General features: G+C 40.5%; 1 protein-coding gene across 13 annotated transcripts in view; it reads left to right on the forward strand.

The window, feature by feature from the left end:
• FGGY (FGGY carbohydrate kinase domain containing) overlaps positions 1-26,100 on the forward strand; it is a 411,751-nt gene that overhangs the window by 373,406 nt on the left and 12,245 nt on the right. For 12 of the 13 annotated variants that reach the window (XM_079103863.1, XM_079103862.1, XM_079103861.1 and 9 more), the window contains 2 exons: positions 20,956-21,017; positions 25,373-25,577. In XM_079103863.1, coding sequence (XP_078959989.1) covers positions 20,956-21,017; positions 25,373-25,454 — 144 coding nt within the window. In that variant the 3' untranslated portion in view covers positions 25,455-25,577. Of the gene's footprint in view, positions 1-20,955; positions 21,018-25,372; positions 25,578-26,100 lie in introns of those variants that run through there. The other variant, XR_013757719.1, reaches the window with a different exon arrangement.

Below are 26,100 nucleotides of genomic sequence, written 5' to 3' on the forward strand. Positions count from 1 at the left end.
ACAAATATATACCCCAAAGCCTGCCCCCCCCATACCTTGCCTCCTCCAGCCACACCCCACCTGCCTTTCATTATCACTCAATTAATCCCATCAGGTAATTAATTCACCGATTGGGTTAAGCCTCTTGTAACCCAATCATTTCTCCTCTAAACCCTCTTGCATTGTCTTACACATGAACTTTTGGGGGACACCTCACATCCAAATCACCACACAGGTGTCAGACCAGGTCTGTCTCCAGAGCTCATGCCGCATCAGGCTCAGCTCAGTCCCAGGTATGGTAGAAAATAAATCAATATGACTTCCTTAAAAGCAAAAAATATAGCTAATCTCTTCATTTGTGCAGTATGCAGGATATGGGATTCCTTCTTGGATTTTGTTCCCCTCTACATACCTCTGCTCAGGAGCTAAGAACGCAGAGAGCACACATTGGGTCTTTGCACACTAATCTGTGAGAGCCAGAAACCAAGAACAAAGGAAGAGGAGGAAAAGCAGGGCCAAGTTAGGTGACAGCATACCAGACCCCAAGTGGACCAGAAAGTTTTTATAATTTGTCTGAATTCACAGCATTTACAAAGAAAGAGAACAGTGCAGACCACAGGTCTCCTACCTCTTTTCACAGAATTCCACTGATCAGATAAGATCCCTCTTTTCAAATAAAAGAACCTTCAAGAACATTAATTTTATACTCATCTAAAAGCCATGCTGAGCTACACCAAAGGCAATAGACATTAAAAAAAAAAAAAAAAATGCTCTCTGAGAAACTCCCAGCTGAATACACAAAGAAGCTGGTCTCTAAGGAACAGCATAAGGATTTTCTGAAGGAATCTATGCTGGTGAGATTACAAAAATCATAATATATGAATAAATGAACATATGGAAGAAATCAGTTAAAGCCCTTTCCTTCTTCCCATATGTAAACTCAGCCTTCGCCTGAAGTCCTTAAGTAAACGCAGATGCAGCCAAACCAGGCACCAGATGGCAAACAAGAGCTGAAATGAAAGGTAAAGAAAGCTTTCAGTGTTTATTTGAAGACTGGAGAAAAGCCATGGTCCAAAATGCCATGGTTTCCCCAAAACAGCAACCCGGGGTCACCAAGGCCCAAATCATAGCCCCTCAGTGACCAGAAAAACAAAACTAGAGTAATCATGATTGGGAAGCTGTAGGAAAACCACCACTATCCTATGTGAATGGAATCCAATGTCAGACTAAAGTGGAAAAGAAAGAAAGAGTCAGAGCAGAGGATCAGAGAAGGACAGGAAGGTGGCAAGAGTCAGCTTCTGCTGAACATTTTCATGTGCAAGGAGCTTTGCATCCTTGGTCTCATTTAATCCTCTCAACTACCGACTAGGTATTGGCCAAATTCTGTAAGTGAAAAAATTTCACAAATGGGTCAAGAGAAGTTAACCACCCCCCCACCACCACCGAGTCACACCACAGGAATGCTAATCTAGCTTTTGTGATGCTTTGTGTGCTATTTCCAGCTTCATAGCTCTGACTTCCAATCTTTTACCCTCTTGCCAGACCATGTAATATTTGACACAGAAAACATAATCCCTGGAAGATTTCATTCAGTCCTTCAATCCCTAAGCATCCACCATTGCCAAGCCCCTGGGAATACCCATGGGTTATACCTAAGTACCACACACACAGGAAAGCCATGAAGCACCCTCTCTGCCCTTCCTGCCCAAACCAGTGGGCCTAATGAAGAGGTCACCTGGGTAGGTACCTATTTTTTTTTTTTTAAGGGAATATCATGCTCCAAACATTCTTTATTTTATTTGTTTTTATGTGGTGCTGAGGATTGAACCCAGTGCCTCACACGTGCTAGGCAAGCACTCAATCACTGAATCACAACCCCAACTCCCAGACACTGTCTTGAGGGGAGACCAGAGAACACAAAGCATTTTGCTTGTGACCCTGACTCCACAAAAGGCACCCTTGCATGCTCCTCATCTACCTCTTAGTTTGTGATGAGCATCAGTCATGAAAATGCCCAGGATTATCCTGTGAGTTCTTGCTTTCAGTGTGCATGAGTTTATAAATTGTAGGTAGTAATTTCTGATAATGCATTAGCTTTGATTAAAAGTTTTAAATGAACATTAAATTGTGTTCCCTAATCCCGATTCAATTAAGCTCTTCATTTACTTACAGGTAGTGTGGTAGGGAGTTAGCCCTGATTCCTAATTCCACCACTATCTAAACATGCTCTCTTGGGCAAGCCACATTAGGCTTTGGGTTTTAATCTCTCTCCTTGCCTCTAAAATGTGGCTAACATGTACCTTGAAGGACTGTTTGAGAATCTTTTTTTCACTTTCCTCCTACCCATCTTCTCTCTTTCATATGTTCAAGTCTCTACATGGCTGTTTTTCTTTCTTCCATTTTTCTTGCCTTACCAAATCCCAGTTCTGGATAAATCCAGTTCTCTGAATGCTCCAAGACAAAACCATGCAGCCGTTAGAGGAGTTCTATCACTCTATCAATTGTCACCAGTCTCCCCTGCCCCTGTTTCCAGTTGGGTTTGGCCAGTGGGAGGCAGCAGCAAGAGCCTGGAGGTATTTCTTCCCCAGCTGAAACCACCTATTATCCATCTACTCACTGTAGACCACAATCCTTCAGGTGCTCCCTCCCCACAACTCCCCCTGCATGATGGAAACCTATCCATTCTCCCTTTGCTTCTTCAGGCTAAGAGAGAGCAATGGCTAGCAGTGTTGCTTGTCATCCGGTACTTGTTTCTTCCCCTAATCCATCATTTTTTTCAATACTTTATTAAATAGCTTGCTTCAGTTATCCAGAATGAGTGTCCATCTGTTTCTGATGGAACCTGACCAATTCATCATGTTCTTAATTCCCCATTTGCCACATGCTTATATCACATCCTCCCAATTCCCACCCCATTTTTCCTCTCACAGAAGAACTCTGAGTCTCAACCACAAACTGACTCAAAAAGAAAATTAAAGCCATTAGAAAGGCACCCACTACTACAGTTTGAATGTGTCCCCCAGAACTCATGTGTTCATGTGAAACTCAATCCCGAATGCAGCAGTGTTGAGGGGCAGAACCTTTAAGAGGTGGACAGGAAGAGCCCTCGTGAGTGGGTTATTGAGGGAGTTGAGTGAGTTATTTTAGAAGACAGTTCCTAATGAGTCTGGTCCCCTTCCATCTCTCATGCTTGCTGCCCTGCCCTTCCACCTTCCGCATGGGATGATGAAGCAAGAAGACCCTTGCCAGATGCAGCTCATTAATCTTAGACCTCCCAACCTTCAGAACTGTGAAACAAATAAACTCAAATTGTTTATAAATTATCCAACCTGTGGTATTCTGATATAGTAATACAAACTGACTAAGACAACTGCCATCAAATCTAGCTTTTTTTCTATCCAGTAGTGTGCAGGAACTGGCTCATCCTGGCTCATGAGTGACTCATGAGTATAGATTGTGTACATCTCTGCCCACCCCCACATTCAGTACCACTGCATTACCAACTCAAAAAACTCTACAGTGGAAGAATTGACAACACAGAAATGGATACTTTTTACATATTAAGGATATCTGTTGTTTCGACAGGGTCAGTTGGACATTCTTCAGCACACTTCTCATAACCATTTCTTTTTCTCCTTCATGTCTGTTATAGAGAAAGATAGGCCCCACCTATTATCAGAGCCTCCTTTTTCTTCCACTGCCTCTGACATGTCACTTAATCCATTATCCTCTCTCAGTCCTGTGTTTAGGCTATCCTTCAAAACTATCTCCTGCTCATCAGCATTTAAACATTGCCCTTGACCTGTAATATCAATGTAGTAGCCACTACTCAAACATGGTTATTGAACCCTTGGGATGTGACTATTTGTTACAGATTGAATAAAACCCCAAAGCTCATTGTGAGGCAATGCAAGAACATTCTGAGGTAAAATAACTAGATTATGAGAGTTATAACCTGATATGGATTAACTGCGTGGTAACTGTAGGCATATAGCATGTGGCTAGAGGCGGCAGCTCCCTAGGGGCATGCCTTTGGAGTTTATATTTTATCCCTGTTAAGTAGAGCTCTCTCTCTCTCTACTTCCTTGCCATGTCCTGAGCTGTTTTCCTCCACCACACACTTCCACCATAATGTTCTGATTCACCTTGGACCAGAGCTTTGGAGTTGACCTCTGAAACCTTAAGCCAAATAGACTTTGTCTCCTCTAACTGATCTTGTCAGGTCTTTTGGTCACAGAACAACAAAAAGAAAAACTGACTAAATCACAGTCTAAAGCAAAATATGTAAAACCTATACCGGATTTTAAAGACTAAGTATAAAAAGTGTGAAATAGCTCATTAATAATTTTCATATTGATTACTTGATGAAATTATAATATTTTGTTCATAATAGGTTAAATAAAATTAAATTAAACTCACCAGGGATTTTTTTAAACTTTTAAAAAGTGACTTCTAAAAATTTTAAAATGACTTATGCGTCTCGTTATTTCTGTAGGATTGTGTTTCCATAAACTCTCTCATGAGGATGGTGGCAGGGTGAGAGAAGAATGGAGGAATCTTAGATTACATAGAGGGAAATGGGGAGGGCAGGGATATGAAAAATGGTGAAATGAGACAGATATTATTACCCTGTGTACATGTATGATTACATGAATACTATGAATCTACATCGTGTACAACCACAGAAATGAAAAGATGTACCCCATTTGTGTAAAATGAATCAAAATGCAGTCTGTAAAAATAAGAAAAAGAAAATAATAATTTAAAAAAAAACCGCTGCTACTATGAAGTCCTTCAGTTACTGCCTCTCACAACCAAAACTGTTGCAAAAATTGAGTCTCCTAGTATCTTGGTTTTCTCGCCAATACCCCCATCTCCTTCACCAAGGATTCCACTCCCAGAATTCCACCAAGGTCATAGGAACTTAGGTCATTAATGCCAACCTAGGGCATTGTCAAACCCAAAAGGCTTTTTAACCTTCTCTTTGCTGTTGGTAGTGTTTTGTAAAGTGGCGTATTCTCTTCATCAAAATACCCTTCCAAAGCAGTATGGAGATTCCTCGGAAAACTTGGAATGGAACCACCATTTGACCCAGCTATCCCACGCCTCCATTTATACCCAGAGGACTTAAAATCAGCATACTACAGTGATGCAGCCACATCAATGTTTATAGCAGCTTAATTCACCATAGCTAAAGTATGGAACCAAACTAGGTGCCCTTCAACAAATTAATGGATAAAGAAAATGTGATATATATAAATAAATATAAATATATATAAATGTGATACATACACACACACACACAATGGAATATTACTCAGCTTAAAAGAAGAATGAAGTTATGGCATTTGTTGGTAAACGGTTGGAATTGGAGAATGTCATGCTAAGTGAAATAAGTCAAACCCAAAGAACCAAAGGCAGAATGTTTTCTCTGATATGCGGACGCTCATTCACAGTAAGGGGCGGGGTGGATAGGGAAGAATTGAGTTACTTTATATTAGGTAGAGGGGAGTGAAGGGAGGGAAAGGGGCCTAGGGGTAGGAATGATAGAGTGAAACAGACATTATTACCTCATGTACATGTATGCCTGCATGACTGATGTGATCCTACAATATGTATAATCAGAAAAATGAGAGATTACACTCCATTTTGTATGCTCTATCAAAATTTATGAATGCATTCTACTGTCATGTATGACAAATTAGAACCAAAAAATTAATTTAAAAAAAACACCCTTCCATTGACAATAGATTTTCTTGATTTTCCTCCTGCTGCTCTGACGATCTCTTTCCAAATTCCTTTGCCAATTCCCCTTTCTCTTCTGCACAATATTATATGGTGTTCATCAGGATTCTGTCTATCTCATCCACTTTCAAAATTTATTTACCATGCATGTGCCAACAGTTCTACAGCTATCTACATAACTCCTCCTCTTAAAGGGCTCATGAGCATCTCAATGTAAACATTTTTAAAATCTGAACTCAGTATCTCCACCTTTGCCTTTAAAACTGGCACTACCCCAGTACATGGCATTGTCTGTAAATGGCACATCTACTTCATCAGTCCTGACAGAACCTCAAAGCCATGCAGACACCATCCTCTCTTTCCCCTATTTCATCTCTCGTATTATCATCCTAAACTACATTTCATGTCTCTTAAATCTTCTGCTTTGCTAATTCCAGTGAGCACTAGCCCAAGTCACCTTCATATCTCACCTGGACTGTTCTAAGGACCTTTCAAACGGTTTGCCTCCACTTTTATCATCCCCCAACCTTTTGTCTACATTCAACCAAAGTGAGTTTATGGAAACACGAGTAGGATAACTCTTGCTTAAAACTCTCCAATGTCTCCCCCCCGACATATTGTCAAAAAGCCTCAATATAATTTAAAATGTCATCCAAAACCTCACTCCTGCCTTCCTTCGTAGCTTCATGTCTTCTTAGTTTTTCCCTTCATTCTGTCCACTCTAGCCATTTTGGACTCTTCCAGGCCTTTGAATGTTCCACATAATCTTGAGTTGAAGCCTTCAAAACTGCATTTCTGTCAGCTTGCTGGAACCTTAGCTATCACTTTTTATTTTATGTGACCAAGTCCATCTCAAGTTCTATAAGCTCCCATACTAGATTCACCTTCTCCTTACACTCTCCCATGGCACTTGTGTTTATCCAGTAGACTCCAAACTCTGTGACAGCAGGAATCAGAGCTCTCTGGTTGCCTGATTTATCCATAGTGCCTAGACAGTGTCTGGCACACAATAAATATTTAGTAACTATTTGTTGAACAATAACACTAACATTATCTGGCTCAAACATCCCATTTTGGGAGAAGAGGAAACCGGGATCTAATGAAAGGAAGCAACTTACCCAAAATAACATACACCAAAGTAAGATTAAGACAGGCCTGGAGCCTTCTGATTTCCAGATCAGTTTGTTGTTTTTTTTTTTTCCAGCATATCATTTGCCTGTCTATAATATGGCATCCAGAAGAAAGCAGACCGAATTCCCTGTCTTGTGAAAGCCAGAACAAGCTTGTATTTGTAAACAGCAGACATTGTATGTTTTCTGTCTTTGTTTTATGTCAAAGGCCTGGAAGTCCAACCCAAAAATAAACTTCGTGTTTCTAAACCTAGAACATCCTACAACTTTTATTGTCTACCACCTTCTTTCTACTCATTGTTCGTCTTCCTTCCCCTCATTAACCAGAGGCATCAGCTGGTACTGTGCTGAATGGCTCCTGCATTCCATTCTCTTTATCCCTCCCCTACCCAGGCAGCATGTCACACGCAGCAGAAGATTAGGAAGTGCCGCCTTTAAATAGTAGCACTCAGGAGAACATTATAAGATCCTGTGTGGTACTGGGGAGAAGATGGATATAATAATTATTAGAATAAAAATAGTTCACATTTGGGCTATCACTTTGTGACAGGCATTAATTTTAATGTTTTTGGTGCAGTCCCTGTTTTACCTTAACAACTGTATGAGTAATTGTTTCTGTTATTTCTGTTTTACAGATGAGTAAACTGAGGCACAAAGAAGTTAGTAAATTGTCCACATTGTTCGGCTAGCCAGTGGAAGAGCCAAGATTCAAATCTAGGCAGTCCAGAGTCTGTGGTCTTAATTGCCTGACACTTAGGAATTACCAAAAGGCACAACTATGGGAGATCCAAGTGTTGCTTTATATAGATGCCATGGGTCCCATCCCTGAGTTATTCATTAACCCATTAAGCCATTCAGTCTTTCATCTCTTCATTCTCTCAACATGTATTTATTGTATTATTGTATTTTTTATATCAATTGCTGAGAATACAGATAAAATAAATGGCCTCTACATCTCACAGTCCAGTGAAGGAAACATATAAGTACAAAGACATTTATTCTACTCTGCTCAATGACAAGATAGAGGGGAACCAGGGGGCGTGGAAATAGAAAAGATTACACACTGGCGTAGTAGGACCCAACAGTGATTCTTCCTTGGCTTGCCCTCCTTGCTCTTCCTCACACTGCCTCTGCGCTCTCCCTCTCCTGCTGGCTTCCTGTTTTTCTTCCAGTGCTTTTCTTGCTTTGGTGGTTTGGTTCGACCCTTGGCCTCCCCCACTCCTGGCTTCAGGTTTAACTTCTTTGCTTGTTGTTTTCCTCCTGCGGTTGGTTTGGATAAATTCTGGCTTGGCCAAAGGGATCATGTACTGCAAACTAGTCTAAGGCCAATCCAAAGGGAGGCCAGGGTGTCCAGGCTCCACCGCCAACATGGCTCTGGCTCAAAGAGCTGATGATCCAAAAACTGGGAACTTTATAGAGCTTAGAGAAATAGATGAATGCATCCATCCCAGATGGTTTGGTTGTTCATCTGCCTAAACACCAAGCGGTTGACCTAGTGACTATCCAACACCCCTTACAGTTCAATCATTGGTCACTATGTTAATACTATCACCAGTTTTAATAGTTTGCTGCCAATTATGATTTCTGATCTGTTGGCTAAAAAGTCTTCCTAGTAAGGCATCAACTTTGAAGTAAACAGTATAAATCTATAAGGGGTTCAGACAATGAGAACATTTGAGATGTTTCACTTTCTCTAGTTGCAATCTCCCATTGGCCTGCTCCATCCAAAGCAAAGTTTCTCCTTTAAAGTCATAATTGAGGCTTATCCTGGCTAAGTGATTTCCGTGGAATAGGAGGTACCATTGAATTTAGCAATAAGAGAATATTGTGGTGATTCTTGTTGGTAAATGTCTTTGGCATAACAGATGATGGATTCTAAGTTAGTCATGGAGGAAATTAGTGCCGAGAAGAGAATATGGATTAAAAGAAAAGGAAGCAATCAAGAGCTGCCATGAGGTAGAGAAGGACACTTGGTAAGAAAGATAGTACAAATGAAAGGACTGGACTGATGGGCAATTAAAATCAGAAAGTGGCTATTAGTATGTTGCAATGCACACACATACAGCAGTCTCAGTAGACAAAAGTTTCAGAGTGTGGCTGTGGGAGCGAATGTTGAAGTAAAGCTGAGATGAAGGTCCCTGGAACTGAAAACATTTTGAAACCATAAGACTGGAACATTAGATGGGTCTTATAAACAGATCCTGAAATCTTCCCTGATAATGACAAACTGGGAGGATGTGATCTAGAAACCTCAGCCTCATTTAACATAGGGATGTAAGCAAGAGGCTGATGGTGACAGCTCGAGATGCAGGGGAGCTATATGTCACTGTGTCTCTATCATTAGGTGGGATAAAGCTCAGAGGAGCAGGCTTTTTACTTGTCTGGAAATAATAATGAGGAGCCATGAGAATATTGACAGCCCACACCTCCTCCAGACCACCCACTGTACCTACCTGAAACACACATAACATGGCAACGCGAGCCTTTTAATCAAGTAAAAATATAGTTTACTTTAGATGATGAATAAATATAATAATAATAATAATATTTATACTTTTAAGCATTTAGCCTACATAACAAGCCTATGAAATAGATATTAAAATTTCTCACTCTTAAAATGAGGAAACTGAGGCTCAGAATGTTAAAGGGCAGAAGCTGGATTCTCTGGTGCACACTGTGTAATCCTAGTCACTGGGGAGGCTAAAGCAGCTTCAGCGACTTAGGGAGGCCCTAAGCAACTTTGGGAGATCTTATCTCAAAATAAAAAATAAAAAAGGCTAGGGATTTTGCTCAGTGGTAAAGTGCCCCTAGGTTCAAGTTCAATCCCCAGTACCAAAAAAAAAAAAAAAAAAAAAAAAAGGAGAGCCAGGATTTATGTTGTGGTCTGTATATCACCAAAGTCCATGTTCCATAACAAATGCATAGGAATTAAAGGTTCTAGAGCTGTATATTTCTCATCTTTCATAAAGTAGGTAGTGTTTAATGTAGTGCTAACTAAGTACCTAATAAATACTAGCTGGTATTATTATTATTGTCAGTGATGAGTCTATGTTATTAATATTATTGTTTCTACTACAGCTTTCTGCCAAACACTTCAGCAGGATCATTTGTATTCAGTTAACAATGGATGACTAGATGAGTGTTAGTTTGCAGTTTTTGAGTCTATAATCTGATGCTTTTAGCAAGAAGCTTGATTTAATTTAGTTGATTAATTTATTTTGCCTTTGGAAATTCCTAAGAAGTGAGTCAAATTCATCTAAATAGAATGGGTACTTGCTCACTCTTCATATTTCCACCTAGCCCTTAGCAATAAGGCCCTCTTTTAGAACCCCATCTCAAAAATCTCATGACAGAGGTAAGTAGTCTTACCTAACAGAGCACAGCTCTCCTATGCCATAGTGACATGTAGTTCAACTGGAGTCAAACTGTACCTTACCACGGAGACCAATGTAGCCCTGTCAGAGTGAGCCTAGTAAAACTTTCATAAAGTGTACCATTGGGAATCAGGAGTCACTTGGCAACTGAGAGTTAATCAAAAACCACATGTGCATGCAGCCAACACAACAGATTACACAGCTGGCAAAGACTTCAGCAATAATTTAATCCAACCCCCTCATTCTACTGATAAGGCAAGTGAGCTCCAAGGAGGGAAGGGGTCTTGCTCAGGGTCATACAGCTGACAGTAATTTTGTTTCAAAAAACAGTCTTTCTATATATCAATGAATCCACCTTCCTATCTTGGTAAGCACAGTATAATGACCTGATTGAATTTTCTTTGAAAGTGGAGAAAGCAAGCTTTTAGAGTTTTATAGGGTCCCAAAGTCATCAGATGAAGGTAAACTGTCATACAATAAAGCTAGAAATCTGCCCATTGACAGTGAGCTCCTCAAGGAATGGACTTAATCATACCAATGAGTTAAAGCACTTTTCAAATCCTGGTCTAGCCTTCACTAGCTTAGGCAAGTCACTTAACCTCTCCAAGCCTCTGTTTCTTCATTAGGCTTAGATCAGACTTTCCTCACAGTGCTTGTGAGGATCAAATGCAACAAAATATAAGTACATAGTACCTTCATAAAATCAGCATCTAATAAATTTATACTGAAAGCTAATGTTTAGTGCCCTGCTAAAGTTAGGGATTCATCAGTGAAGAAGAAAGCCAAGAACTCTGCTTGCCTGGTACGTAGATTCAGGAGGCAGGAGCAGAGGTGAGGGCCACAGAAGAGGAGATAGACAGTAAACAAATAAATTAATGTAATTTCAGATGATGCTATGTGCTGTGAAGGGTTATAAAGATAAGAAAATGAGATGATGTGACCTCTGGTGTTTGGGAGAAGTAGAATGTCTCAGCTCAGAGTGGCCAAGGGCAGTCTTTTAGACTTGAAGAGGTAAATCATATGAAAAAATAAACCTGTCAAAGGTCCAGAAGAGCATCCCTGAGAGGAGGAGGGCCCCAGGCAGTAGCAAGGATGGCGTGTTCAGTCAATACCAAGATGGCCATGTTTCCAGGATGGCAGCCCAGGAAGCAGGGCATGATATGAGGCTAGAGTCTGGGTAACTAGCTCCATCTTGAAGTTCTAGGCCATCCTACAAAATCTGAGTTTCATTCAAAAGCCAAGGGAACCAAGCTGGGGGCGGGGGGTGGGGGGCACACACCTGTAATTCCAGCTACTCTGGAGGCTCATGTAGGAGTTCTGGAAGCCAGCCTGAGCAACAGTGAGACCCTGTTGCCTCCCACTCCTGCCCTCCCCCACAAAGCAATGGGAGTCTATTGCAGTTTTTAGAAGAGGAAGATACTGTGATGTAATAAAAAACAAGTGTTTGGTCTTTGTTTCTGGTTCCTGGAAGCTGAGAAAACCTTTGGGTCCTAAAGACCAAAGCTCCTTAAACCTTTAGATTCTCCAGAGTGATGTCTTTTTGTGCGTTAATAAGATGACTGAGGCTAGAAGCCTTTAGGTGGCTTCCGAGGAAACTGGTGACCAGAAAGACTAAGGAATGATCAGAGGGTTCGAACTTTCTGCCCCAACTTTGATCTTCTGGGAGAGAGAGGGTCTAAAGATGGAGTGTGTCACCAAAAAAAGCAGTGATTTAGTTAATTGCGCCTGTATAATGAAACCTCCATAAAAACTCCTGAATGATGGGGTTCTAATAGCTTCTAGGTTGGTGAACGCATGGAGGTGCTGGCAGGCAGCATGCCTGGAGAGGGCATGAGGTTCCCTGCACCCCTCCCCACCCCATGCTTTGTCCTATACCTCTCTTCCATTTGGCTCTTCCTGAGTGGTGTATCTCATAATGACTGGTAATAGGAAGTAGTCTCTTTTTCCAGTTCTGTAAGCCCATTCTAGGAAATTATCAAACCTGAAGGAGTAGTGAGTCAGGGAACCCCCAATTTATAGTCAGTCAGTGGGTACGGGAATGCCCAGACTTATGACTGCAGTGTCTTGTGGGGACTGAGCCCTTGATGTATGGACTCTGACCCTAACTCCAGGTAATGAGTGTGAGAATTGGGTTGAATCCTAAGATACGAGTTAGTGTCTGGAGTTGGAGAATTGGTTGGTATGATAAAAACGCCACACGTTTTGTATCAAGTGTTATGGGTAAAAACAGCCCAGAGGGAAAAATCTAATTTAACTCATTTATTGATTCATTTAGCAAATATTGATGGATTGCATATTCCAGCCAGGAACAGTTCTTAATGCAGTGACTGAATCAAATTAAAACCTCTGGCCTCATAGAACTTTCATACAAGCAGAATAATAAATATGAAAGGTTTATGGAGCACTTACTGTATGCTAGCACTATTCTGAGCCCCTCTGGCCAAATCACTCCTGTGATCCTCCTAGCGAGCCTATGAGAGGCATGATGTTATTCACCCCATTCACAGACCAGGAAACAGCCATAAGTAAATCAAGGAATCTGTTTGAGCCCAGTCAGACAGCTAGTCAGTGGTAAAATCCCACACTCTGGCAGTCTATTATAGTCTATTATTTTAATCACCACACTCTATTTCTGAAAACTCATCCTGACTGGCCATGACTGCTATAAAGGGGACCAAAATGAAGTCAGGAGACCAGTAAGGAGGCATTGGCCAGAGATTGACTGCTGAGACTTTCAACAATGCTATAAGCAGATCTCATTACTTCCACTTTGTAGATGAGAAAACTGAGGCTTCATTCACTTATCTGGAAAGTAGCAGCACCCAGATCCAACCCCAAGTCTATTTATCTCTAGAGTGTAGTATTTTCCCACTATCAGTTCCATTTCCTATATGATTAGAGACCTCCACACCTTCCCTCTTTTATGATTAAGAGACTAACTGGAGACTAATTGGAGGTATACTTTAGAGTCAGAATTGGAAAATCGCATCTAAAACTGTTTTGTGCCCATTTGGTAGGCTTTTCATAATTGAAAATAAAATATAAATACAGTAACACACTGGGACACATATACTGGACTTTTCTTTTCTTATTACAGATTTAAAATTGAGATGTAGTATCCAGAACATGAAATACATGGATTTTTTTTTTTTTTTTTTTGGTACTGGGGATTGAACTGAGGGCCTTGTGCTTACAAGGCAAGCACTCTACCAGCTAAGCTATCTCCCCAGCCCCAAAATACATGGATTTTAAGTGTGCAGTTTGATAAATTTTGATGTGTACACTCACATAATCAACATCTTGAAGCAAAATATATAAATGCACATGTGTGATAGCTATATTTAAAATGAGAGATGAGAAGCCAGTCTGTGTATCATGATGAATGATGAAAACCTCTCCCACTCTTTTTGTCCTCAACCCTTCCTGCTTCTCAGTGGACATTGTCCTTTCCAAGGCATTGGGATTACTTACACAGAACACCAGGTGCAGGTCAAAAAATGACTGTCAGAAAAAAAAAAAAAAAAAAGACAGAAAGAAATAAAAGAACAATTATCCATTTCTCAGTGCTTGTTGGAGGAAAATCACATTGCTATATTTTCTGTTTTTCTATGGAGAGGTCATGTGCCTCAGCCCACACATTAGCACATGAACTTGTTTTTCCAGTAAAATGAGTCAGAGTTCCTCAAGAAGGCAGATTCATGTATTTCAGAACTGTGTGTCAGCATCTATGAAAAAAAGTACAGTGTCCCGTATTAATACATGTGAGATACACACACACACTCATACTCACACTCAAAACAATCACACACAGCTAATAAACAGGAGGACTAAAGCCTAGGGTACTCAAAGATCAGACATTAGTCCTCACAGTGGGGAGGATGATGCACCATTGTGTCTGTGTGGGGCTAAGCAATGGCCAGGAGTCAGAACCAGCTTGAATTCTGGCTTTTCTACAAATTGGCTTTCTGATCGTAAGAAAGTTGCTTAGACCCTCTGTTCAGTTCTATGATTCATTAAGTAAGGATAATAATCACTGATAATCTCTGCCATTTGAACCAAAAGTTAAAAAGGTCACATACATAAATCATGTAGAACAATGCTCAGCAAAGAGTAAGCAACTGGGCAAGTTTGACTTGAACAGCAATGGCCATGCTGGCTGGCTGTTGAGGAATTATCACATGTTCCATACACCACATTGTGCCACCTAGATCCCATCAGCTAAGAAAAATTGGAGCATGCATCCTCAACATGTGGACAATTATTTACATAAAAGCAAAATATTCTGTGCTTGTAGGTTACTCTACATATATAACAGACAAAATAGAGCTGAAACAAAAACATTTCCAATGTGTTTGCCTATCATGTCCTATCATAGTAACATTATACAACATTCTAAAGGTCCATCTTTTTTTATTTTCTAAGGTTCTTTCCAAGAGCTTTATTGATTTTGACAAATATGTTTCTAAATATATACTTTTTAAATTAATTGTACACAAATGGAGTATAACTATCATTTCTCTGGTTATATACGAAGTAGAGTCATACCATTTGCATCTTCATACATGTACATAGGGTAATGATGTTTGCCTCATTCTAGTATCTTTTCTTCCCCATCCCCTCCCCAACCCTCATTTACGTCTACACAACATCCTTCTTCCATTCTTCCCTTACCTCCCCCTGCCCCCGTTATGTATCACCAAGCACTTATTAGAGAAATCATTCAGCCTTTGGTTTTTGGGATTGGCTTATTTCACTTAGCATGATATTCTCCAGCTCCATTCATTTCATTCTTCTTTATGACTGAATAATATTCCATTGTGTATATATACTACAGTTTCTTTATCCATTCATCTCATACGTTGCTGGTGGGGTTGCAAATTGGTGCAGCCACTCTGGAAAGCAGTATGGAGATTCCTTAAAAAACTTAGAATGGAACCATTTGACCCAGCTATCTCACTCCTTGGCCTATACCCAAAGTACTTAAAATCAGCCTACTACATTGATGCAGCTACATCAATGTTTATAACAGCTCAGTTCACAATAGCTAGATTGTGAAACCAACCTAGATGTCCATTGTTTTTTTCTATGGCCAGATTTCTAAATGATTTTTGATGATTGCTAAAATATTTTGCTTGTACCTATGTATCCATATCTCAAGCAGTCTTCCTGACAATTTTTCCCCAGTTCTTGCTTCACCTCACTAGATGTCCACTGTTTTTACCTTGTAATTGAAGAGCTAGTGCTGAGTATAATGTCGCAATTTGCTTATTTGCTTGAATCTGAATTTCCACCACTACCTACAATCCATTGACTGAATCTTTTTCAGCTGCTTGCCCATTTTGTAAGGATTAGTTTACATAAAACTAGGTAATACCTTTAAATCCATTAACCTAGACATTTAAATGACAGCAGCTGGCAAATTCTGGAAGCAGAGAGCATTGTGCTATTGTCCCCTTGGTATTGGAGCACTATTACTCCTCTCAGAGGCCCTCACACAGCTTACATGTCTCATAACAGTCTGATGTGTGACCCAAATGAAGGATCTGGTACCAATCCACATACTTAATGCTGGTAAAGTTTAATCAGTTTCCTCAGACCAGAAATCAAATAAATGGTGTTTCCAGTATTTTCCTTCAGAATCCTAGTAGGTTATCTTGAGCACTTTCTAAGATCATGTGCCTTTCAGGAAATGCTGGCTTTGATGATTCCACTGTGCCTCTGTTATGAAAGTCATCACCCTGTCATTCAGCAACTCACAGGTATTAACCAAACACCTGTGGGTGCTAGGATAGTGCCAGGTATCCTCTCTTCAATGGCATCGTTCCTCTTCATGGGAGTTCACACATAGCTAGCTCCCAACACCAGGTCCTGATGTGTTTATTCTCCCCTGCAGATCATAATTATGGACACTAGTAGGCTTATGGTGCCCACTGGTGCCTAAATCTAGACTACCTGGCAGGCTTCCCCAAATGTTAATGCCATGGTTTCCCAGGTTAGGAGAGAAGGTACCGTATCTCCTTCTCTCCAGATTACCAATATCAGTATGTCCACCACTCAAAGAATCCACATCTTCTTCAAGGGTGCTGAAGTTTCCCTTCCTTCCTTTGCCCTGTCTTCCCTGACAACTCACCTCTCTGTGGTCCAAAGCTCTTTGGTAGCTCCCAAAGGTGCCATAACACATGCGCACTGGGTGTTTCCCCTGCCTACAACGAGGCCTGATGATTGCCAGTGCTGCCTCCAGAGAACTGGTGAGCAGAGCGTGCTGACTGGTGTCTCTGCCTTGACACACCAGGGAAGGGTCAAACCGCGTGAATGAGGGCTTTCATGGCTGGCTACAGGGACCCCATTTTTTTCCTTATAGAAGCCCTTCACTTGGTTTCAGAAGTGACAATCAAATGTGAACTTTTATGGTTTATTTATAGCTTTGCCTTACAGAGAGAAAGAAAAGAAGTGATTAAAATGCTATTTTACAAAATATTTTTGTTTTTAAAAAGCTTTCATTGTGTGGGCAAAAAGGAAAAAGAAAAGTCAGTCTATTCATTGTGCTGTCTAGACTCAAACAAAGAGGGTAGCGTGCTGCAAATTAAGATTGTCCGGCCCCTGCCTGCTGACAGAAAGTATTAATTTGGAGTCCAACTTCAAATAAACCCTTCTGAACAGAAATATATTGTGGGGGGTGACTATATTTAGCATGGACTAGCATTTCCATAATAAGTTCATATTGTTATGCTGTGGTAATTTCCAGACTTAATACAGCCAGTGTGTTCATGAGGTTTCAGTTTTGTGTTAATTATTGGGAGAAATTGGAGAACTCAGCGGTGTCTGCGATGACAGGGCTGGTTCTCTGGGCATTCTCCAGATCGCCTCAGGTGCCTGCAACAAGCCTGTCTTCAGAAAGAGAAAGGGGAGCCTACAGCATTTTGACTACCTGTGTAACATTTTTTAATATGACGTGGTATATTTGTACTTTTCTTACAACGATAAAACCAATATGTGCCACTTTAGAAAAATGTTTAAAAGTTGATAAGAAAAAAAATTATTTCCCATGTTCTTGAAACTATTACCATTTCCATTTATTCTTATCCAGGTCTTTTTAGGCATGTGTAATTTGCCCTTAGTGACTTAGATAAAACAAAAACTTGTATAGCGCAATTCCCACAATTCTTTAGACAGTTGAAAAACTATTTTGCGTTCTCACTGCTCCTTTCCATTTGTGCAGTGGAGCTAACTTTTCCCTGTCCCAGTTAAAAATTCCAGTAGTTCCATTACCTTCTTAGATAAGAACAAAGTCACTTAGATGATACAAGTCACTTAGATGGACCCTTTAAGTTGTGAGTCATAGCCAAAATTCAAAAATTCAAATATCCAGGAGTATATGAAAGTTAAGTTGTCTCCCAGTATCTCCAGCTGGAGTTTACACAAGTGAGAAGAGATAGCTGTGATCAGATGGGTCTCAGAAGCCTCTGTGATAGGATTTTTTCAACCCTCTGTCTCAGAAAGCCTATCACCTACAGTGTCCCTGTCCTTGTTAATGCCTCTATGCCAGCAAACAGTTGACTTTTAATTCCTTAGAAATCCTGTAGTTCATCTCCAGCTTTCTTAAATGGCCATATTGGACAGGATCTAAGACAACACAGGATAGTCCTTTCACATGTAGGCCCAGGAGGTCTGTTGGAAATAGCCATGCCTTTGGGACAGGCTGTGGCAGTGTTGGCTGATCCCAGTGCAATCCATCCTTCACTTCTTCATGGAAGCTACCAGCCTACCCATCTGCCCAACAGGAGTCACCCACAATCCACTGTGTGCAACAAACATGGGGATAGGCACCCAGTTTCCCACTGGTCTCAGGGGATCCCTACTGTCTTAACTCATGAAGGGAGTACCTCCCCTGACACCTTGCTCTGGGCAGAGTCCTGATGCACAGTCCACCAACAGCTCTCTCCTGAGATTTCATCTTGTTGACTTTCCATGTGGATGAAAGGTTTCAGATTTACAGGTCTTTAACAACTCTTTCTACAAATTCTTCAGGGTGGTCTGTTTCCAGCTCACTGGGGTATCTTATATCTGTCATCTTTAGATCTCAGCCAAAACTTCCATTTTAACATTCTGTCACGTGTATTATCCTTAAGTTCATTCATTCCATCAACATTCCCTGAGTGTGTGTGATAGACCAGATGCTAAGTTTGGCAATGAAAATAATTATAACAATTCCTGCCTTAAGGAACTCATAGTCTAGTTGGGGAGACTGATGTGTTAACAGAAAATTATGGCACCATGTCGTAAAGATGGAAGCGCAAGTTGCTGTGGGAGCAAATAGCTCAATCCAGGGGGCGAGCAGGCAATGAGGATGAGTCAGAGAAGTCTTCAGTGGAAGAGGAGCCTGACCTAAGTTTAACTTTCAAATGGGTTATTTTTCAGAAACAAAATAAACTCCTTTTAAATCTTCTAAACCTCTATTTTGAGCATTTATTTCTCAATAATTTATTTTTAAAGCAAGCAAAGGTAATGTGAAAAAGGAAGAGTGAATTCCCTGATGTCTGCCATTTGTCCACACATCTGTTACAGTAGGAAGGAAAATAACATTTACAGAGGACCTACTATAATACAAGTTTCCTGGATCCCACCCATGAAGGCAATCCTGGAATGTTGCCTCAAGTCTGGAGCCCAAGCACAACCAGGAGGGGCATGCTCCCAGGGCATTTTCAAGATTCAGAGGTGGTGAACAGGGCTCAGGGTCCCCTCAGAAGCCCAGCAGAGGAAGAGGCAAGGACAAAATAAGAATGAGTGGCAAAGCTGGTGCTGGGGATTGTGAGGACACCTCACCAACACATGGGTCTGGTTTTCAGGGAGTCAGAACTTAGCCTGTGAAGGAAAATGTTCTGATGTGCTGGGTTGAGGAGACTCTTAACCCAGTCCTAAGTGGAGCAGAAGCAGCCTCAATCAGATGTGCTTGCCTGTATGCCGTGGGCTCCTTCACAAGATGACTCCAGGCAGCCATTTTTGTTTGTTTGTTTGTCTGTGTCTTATCTCTGGTTTTCTTGTCAATAATTTTCCTCATTTTAAAAATATCTTTCCTACTTTAGGCTGCCATTTCTTCCTGCTCTCAATGTGCTTGCTACTCTCTTAGCAGCTCTGATATCCCAATAGTACTTTCTTATCTGTCGAAGGCTGGGAACCCAGATAACCAGCCCAGAATGTTCATGCTGTCCTGTAGAAGAATTGGCAGAGCACTGTAGAAACAGTGGAAATTAGCAGATGAAAAGGAATCGGGTTTCCTTGAGTCATTTTCAAAAAGAAGTTTATCCACTTCTAGCATTGTGCTTATCTTACTCTATTTTGATCACAGCAAATGTCTTTTCCTTTCTGTAGTGAGCTCCTTGATGGAGGGAAGGTCCATGTGGTGTGCCTCTCCATGTTCCGTATGTGTAGCGTGCTGTGCTGGGCACATGAAAGGGCTTACTTACTATGCTTTATAAGTAGGTGCTGAGATTCAGCAATAAGCAGGCAAAGTCCTCCCTCCTGTAGTTTACATTTTGGTGAGGATAAGAAAATGAATATGTAAACCAGTAAATGCAATTTGTGATATACAAATTGGCCAATCAGTCAATCAAAATAACATGGTAAAGATGGTCTGAGGGACATACTTGGATATGTTTTGAAGATACCCAAGTGTTCTCACATTTTTTATGATAGTTAGCTTTTCACATTTTTTTTCCTCCCCTGCTAGTATTGAGTTTCTCTAGGGAAAAAAAAAAAAAAAAAAAAAAAAAAACTCTGTCTATTGCAAATCTGAATCCCTAGCAGTATCTGGCACACAGAAAGTAATTAATAACACTGCTTATGTATGCCATAAGAAATGGCTCACTTGAGCTCAGAATGACTGCATCCCTAAAGTAAGAGTTCAATAGCTGAACCTTAGACAAGGCCTCTGCTAGGAAGTATTGTCGGGCCATTGCTTCATCTCTTCCTTAGTCATTTCTATTGGACTCCAAGGTTTGGGTTCATGCCATGTCTCCTAACTTTCTTATGACCTTGACAGCCTGGGGAGCTACCAGAGGAAAACTAACCTTTTCATCCATATGATGGAGCCACCACAATCTATGGTCATCTGGATGCTGTATACACCATACCACATCCTCTGGATGTAATGAATTGTTACCTGCCTGAGTGTTCCACAGTAAAAACAGGAATGTCCTGGAGTAACACTCCAGAACTCAAGTCAGTTAGACTCAAGCCAGAGATCTCACATCTGTACTCACAATGTAAGAGATTGCTGGGAAAAGAACTGAAGGTGAATTGAAGAGCTCTTAAATATTTCATCTAAAGCATAGGTGCGGTGTGGGTGCCATGCGTCATTGCTACCTGTAGTCAAGTAGGCAATGTATGCAGGGGCTGATTGTATGACCTTCTTATGCCTTTGGGTCCAGGTAGTCAGGAAGGAAGGTAACTTCTGCTGATCCCTGGAGGCAATCACAGAAGTGTTTGGTCTTCTGGGTAGTTTGTGCCCTGGAGACCTCAACACACAACTATTTTTTAAGCTCAGGATGTGTGGTCATAGGTGTAACCTTCACTATTCCTTGGGTTACAGAGAAAAACAAGTTGAAAATCATACAGACTGAGTATTGTGAAGGAAAGTGAATTCTAATTCAAATATCCTTGCCAGTCACAAGCCTCTCTTTGGTTTTAGCTCTCCAACTCAATTGTCTGCTTTGTTTTCCATTTAACAGGAGGCAATGGCAAGAATGAGCAAAGTTGGGAAAGTGGTGTTCCCAAGACTTGAGGATAAAAAGTAAGTTTCTATTTTTTATATGTGCAGTACTAAATAATGAGAACATACAAATGCTTGCAACTATAGATCTGAAATAAACTTTGGATGTCAACTAATTCAATTATTTTATTTAATAGTTGAGAAAACTAACTCCCAGAAAGATAAAGTCACTTGCCCTTACCTAAAATTCAAAGCTAGGAATGGCCCCATCTGGGTGTCTGATGCAAGCTTCTGAATTCTCAGACCAATTTTTTTTCTGGGTCACTGGCAGCAAATCTGGTCTTCTCTGTTCTAAAAAATAAAAATAAATAAAAATAAGGATCTTTTATATCTCCCATCAAAGGACCCACTAGCATCAGTTCATTCTTTGTATCATTTGACATTGAGGGCTATTCAATGACCTTGATCAGTGTTGTAATCCCAAGTCAACACAATATGCATACACTGAGTCCCTGTTATATTCAGGGCTCTAAGTTGAGCAACATGGAAAATAGCCATGACAAAATAGCCCAAAGTAGAAAGGAACGTAACCCTATAGAGGTGAGGAAGGTTAAGTCTCAGTTCACATTGAATGCTTAAAAGAAATCATAGACAAGCCAAGGTAGGGAAGAACGTTCTTTATAGAGGGGATGACATACACAAAGATATAAAAATGGGAACAGCATGGTATGTTGAAGCCACTATAAACAACTCATGATGCTAAAACACAGAGTATGAGATGGGGAATGGCAGAAAGTGAGACTGAAGGAGGAGGTCAGCTCCAAGTGGACTGTGCTAAAGACCCTGAACCTCATGTTACAGGAAAACAAAATTCTGAGCTTTAAACGGTGGCTAGACCTAGTCAGAGGCAGATTTTAAAAAGGTCCTTCTTAGAAGATCAGTTCAAGGGGAATAAGGGTGGAAGTAAACCAAAGAGAAGCCTTTTTGAACAATCCAGGTCAGTGATGAAAAAGACCTCTATGAAGTCACTGGTAGTGAGTTTGAAGATGAAAAGACATTTGGGCAAGTGCCTTAATAATTTTAGGGAAGTATTTGATGTTAAGACATAAATCCCACTGTCCCATGTAATGAACATGCAAAGGTGCAGCATGCAACACCAAACCATGTTGTTGAGCAGAGTTTTAGAAATGTCCCTGGAAAAAACAATCCAATTCTTCTCATTTTCTTTTTTGTGTCCAGATGGAGTCAGGCTATTAAACCTGAATATACAGCCCTTTCTCAATTCCAGGCTCAGAGGAGCAGACCCTTGCCTGGGGTAGCTCAACCAGGGAACATGGAAAAGGCTGAGCTCCCAGTGGCACTGGGAGCTGTGTGTACCCCTCTTTCTGCTCCCCTCATAGCAGCATCCTTGTTTTTTGAAATTAAAAAACGTCTCTTGCCTGATCCTCTCAGGACTTCTGGAGAAGGCCTGTTTTTAAGTTCTTTTAGTAAACCCCACGTGTTTTGCTTGAAAGAATCTGGCCTCTCTCTGGCAGCTGGCAGCTGTGCCCTCTGGAGGAGGCACACACGGTGCTGCAGCACCATCTGCAGGTGGCCCAAAGATTTGCACATAGAAAGCACGAACGGTTCCCAACTTTCATCTCATGACTTCCGATCACATTAATTTAACTGCATGGGACATTTACTTAGGTCTGTACCACACAGAAGCAACTGCCTGAGTTCAGGAGAATTTAGAAGAGAGGGGATTCATCTGACCTAAAAAGTCAAGATCACACAGAGTCTACTCTAATGACTTCTGTTCAATAAGCAATTTTTCATGATGATCCCAAATTTTGTCCTTAATACTCAAAACAAATTTATACTTGACTTTAGATCAGTCACTTAACGGTATCTTGAAAAAAATGTGCATTAAAAGATACTATCAACAAATTTAAGCCAGATGTGGTGGCATATGCCTGTAATTCCAGTGGCTCTGGAGGCTGAGGCAGGAGGATCACAAGTTCAAAGCCAGCCTCATCAACTTATTGAGGCCCTTAGCAACTTAAAAAGACCCTAAGGATGGGCTAAGGATGTGGCGTAGTGGTAAAATGCAACGCCCAGTACCAAAAAAAAAAAGTTAAAAGGCAACTCACATAATGAAAGAAAATGACTGCAAATTATATATCTGATAAGGGATTAATATCCAGAATATATACAGAAATCCTAAAACTCAACAACAACAACAAACCCACAAACAATTAAAAAAAAAAATAAAGGACTTGATTGGATAGTTCTCCAAAGAAGATATAAATGATCAATAAGCACTTGAAAAGTTATTCAACATTACTCTTAGGGAAATGTAAATCAAAACTTCAGTGAGACCCCTTACACCTGTTAGGGCAGCTACTGCAAGCAACAAGAACAATAGAATCACAAGTGTTGGTGATGATATGGAGAAATTGGGATCTTTATGCATAAAATTGTACAGCTGGTATGAAAACAAGTGTATCAGTTCTCAAAAAATTGAAATTAACATATAATATAGCAATAGACTATAGAATTAACATATAATATAGCAATTCTGCTTCTGGGTATATACCCAAAAGAACTGAAAGCAGGATACTGAAGAGAGATCTATTCAACCACATTTACAGCAGCATTATTCATAGTAGCTAAGGCCATAAGAACTCAAGAGGTCTGTCAGTGGATTAATATATAAGCAAAAAATTATATATACATATAACACAATGTTATTCAGGCTTAAAGGGGAAGGAGATTCTGACACAGGCCACAACACAGATTATTTCATGCTAACTGAAATAATATAATCACAAAGAGACATACTGTATGATTTACCTATATGAAGAATAAGGCCAGTGAACAAAGGTGCCTCAAAGTCATTGGTATTAAATTTGGAAATCCTTGAACTGGGAAGGTAGCCCCTCAGTGATAGAGTACTTGCCTAGCATGTCTGAGGCCCTGGATTCTACCCTAGTACCACAGAAAAATAAATAAAAAATTGGAAATCTTGAAGTATGTGAAAAGACTGCCAAGCATAGCTCCATTCTAGCAGTTTTGAGATTCCAAAGTCAGGAAATCCATGTCATGTAGTGAATTGCCCAACATTTATATTATCATAGAGGATCATTAGAAGCAGAAAATTGTCCCTAAAAATCATTCTATGGGTAATGGATTTTAGAGGCTCATAGAATGAATTTTATCTACATAACTAGATTGATGATAATATTGCATTGTTAATTACTTTAAAAGTTGCAAGTAGTACTGATGAGTCAGGCATTGTTCCAAGAGCTTTGCATATAGTACTTCATTTAATTCACACAACAGCTCTCCTGAGGTAGATCCTATAATTACTCCCATTTACACTGGAGGAAATGTAGGCACAACTGGATTAAGTACCATGCCCTGGATCACACAGCTAGCCATGAGCCATACCAAGATTCATACCCCAGTTTCAGAGTCTCCCGCACCTACCCCTTAACTGTGTGTTTGGCCCCATCACAGTTCCTACACTACCAGAATGCCCCAGGTAGAAATGTGTGACAAGTAGAAGTCTGGTGTTCACAAGGTTACTCTTACTGCCTGTCTCCCCCAATTCACAAGCTTCCTCCAGAGCTCCCTCATAGGGACTCCTTTTGGAACACCCCAGCATCTACCAAACCACATTGAAGTGGATTTGTCAACCCTCATCCCACATCAGTTCCTCCAATGAAGAGGAGTAAGGACAAACTTTCAGGACTTCAAGTGCCATTTTTCCAGGCGGTTACCTTTCAGCATTGTGATGCAGAGCAGCTGAGCCATCTGACTCATGGCCAGCACCAGTTCTGACAGGTCTCTCCCAAAGTCATCCAGAGAGAACAGGAAGATTGAAGACCATGACCAGATGCCTGCAAGGCAGGGCACAGTGGCAAGGAAGTCCTTGCACATGTTCTCATGGGGTTTTACAGTAGGATAAAGCAGTCTGCTACAGACTTCTAGTTGTGGGATCCACAAGAGTGATAAAACATTCAGTCTCATTTCTGGTCAGGCTATGGTTTTACACCAGATCAGAGGCTAGTCACACATAGCTGAAACTGGGAACATGAAGGGCTCTGTGCTAAGCTTGGGGCTTTAGGTACATGCAGCAGAGGCTTTGAACTCAGACCAATCTGATTTGAAATTCCAACTCTGCTAGTTTTTAGCTATACTATTTTGGATATACCTCCTGAAAAAGATGCCCTTATTTCAGAAATGGAAATAATCCATGTAGCACTGCATGTAATTTATAGATAACAGGCGTCACACATGCTATTCTATTGCCCAGGGTGCTGTAAGCATGCAGAACCTGGAAGGTGTCAGCATAATTCTAACAGGTGTATTCCTATGCTTCTAAATGCAAAGCAACGCTGCTTGATAGACTCATTTTAAGATTGTTCAACATATTCATCTTCCTCCCACAGATATTACGACAAGAAATATCAAGTATTCCTGAAACTGGTTGAACACCAGAAGGAGTATTCAGCAATCATGAGTGGGGACTGAACCTCGCATGCAGGCACCAATGCCGTTAGGACCTCCGTCCTTGCATCTTACGTTCAAGACCCTTTAGGTATCGCCTCATTGCTTCTGTATTGTCTTCTAATAAACAAATTTGGACAAGTGCAACCATAACTGGAGTCTCCAATTTCAAAGCATCACTCTTATCTAGTTTCTACACAGGCACCATATGCCAGAAGTCTCATACAGGGTAATAGGATCTCATATAGGACTAGACCGTGGGAATCATTTAATCCAGGGGAGACTTGTACTTATTGATTCTATATCATACATTAAGTGAAAGACATTGCTTTAGGTAGAACATTTAATGTATGTTCTCTGTCCTTTATGGCATTCACCTTCTTGAATAGAATATAGTCTAGGGTCATATTGCATTTAAATGCAAAATCATCCTTTTGAAATCATCATATTAAAGATAGGTATAGGCAAGGATCATCAATGGATCCAGGAAGAAATTTTGATGAGTAACAGGATGTATGCATGTTCTTAAAATGTCTCTTCACAGATTGTTTGTTAGTTACGAGAAGAAAAATAATGTTAACAATACAGGGAAGAAACAGGACAACGTCTTGATTGGGTGATGCAAATTAACTTCAGATGGGCAAATGGACATCATGTGCCTCCAGATGTG

This window comes from Sciurus vulgaris (genome assembly GCF_902686455.1).
Source record: "Sciurus vulgaris genome assembly, chromosome: 1".
Classification (NCBI taxonomy): domain Eukaryota; kingdom Metazoa; phylum Chordata; class Mammalia; order Rodentia; family Sciuridae; genus Sciurus; species Sciurus vulgaris.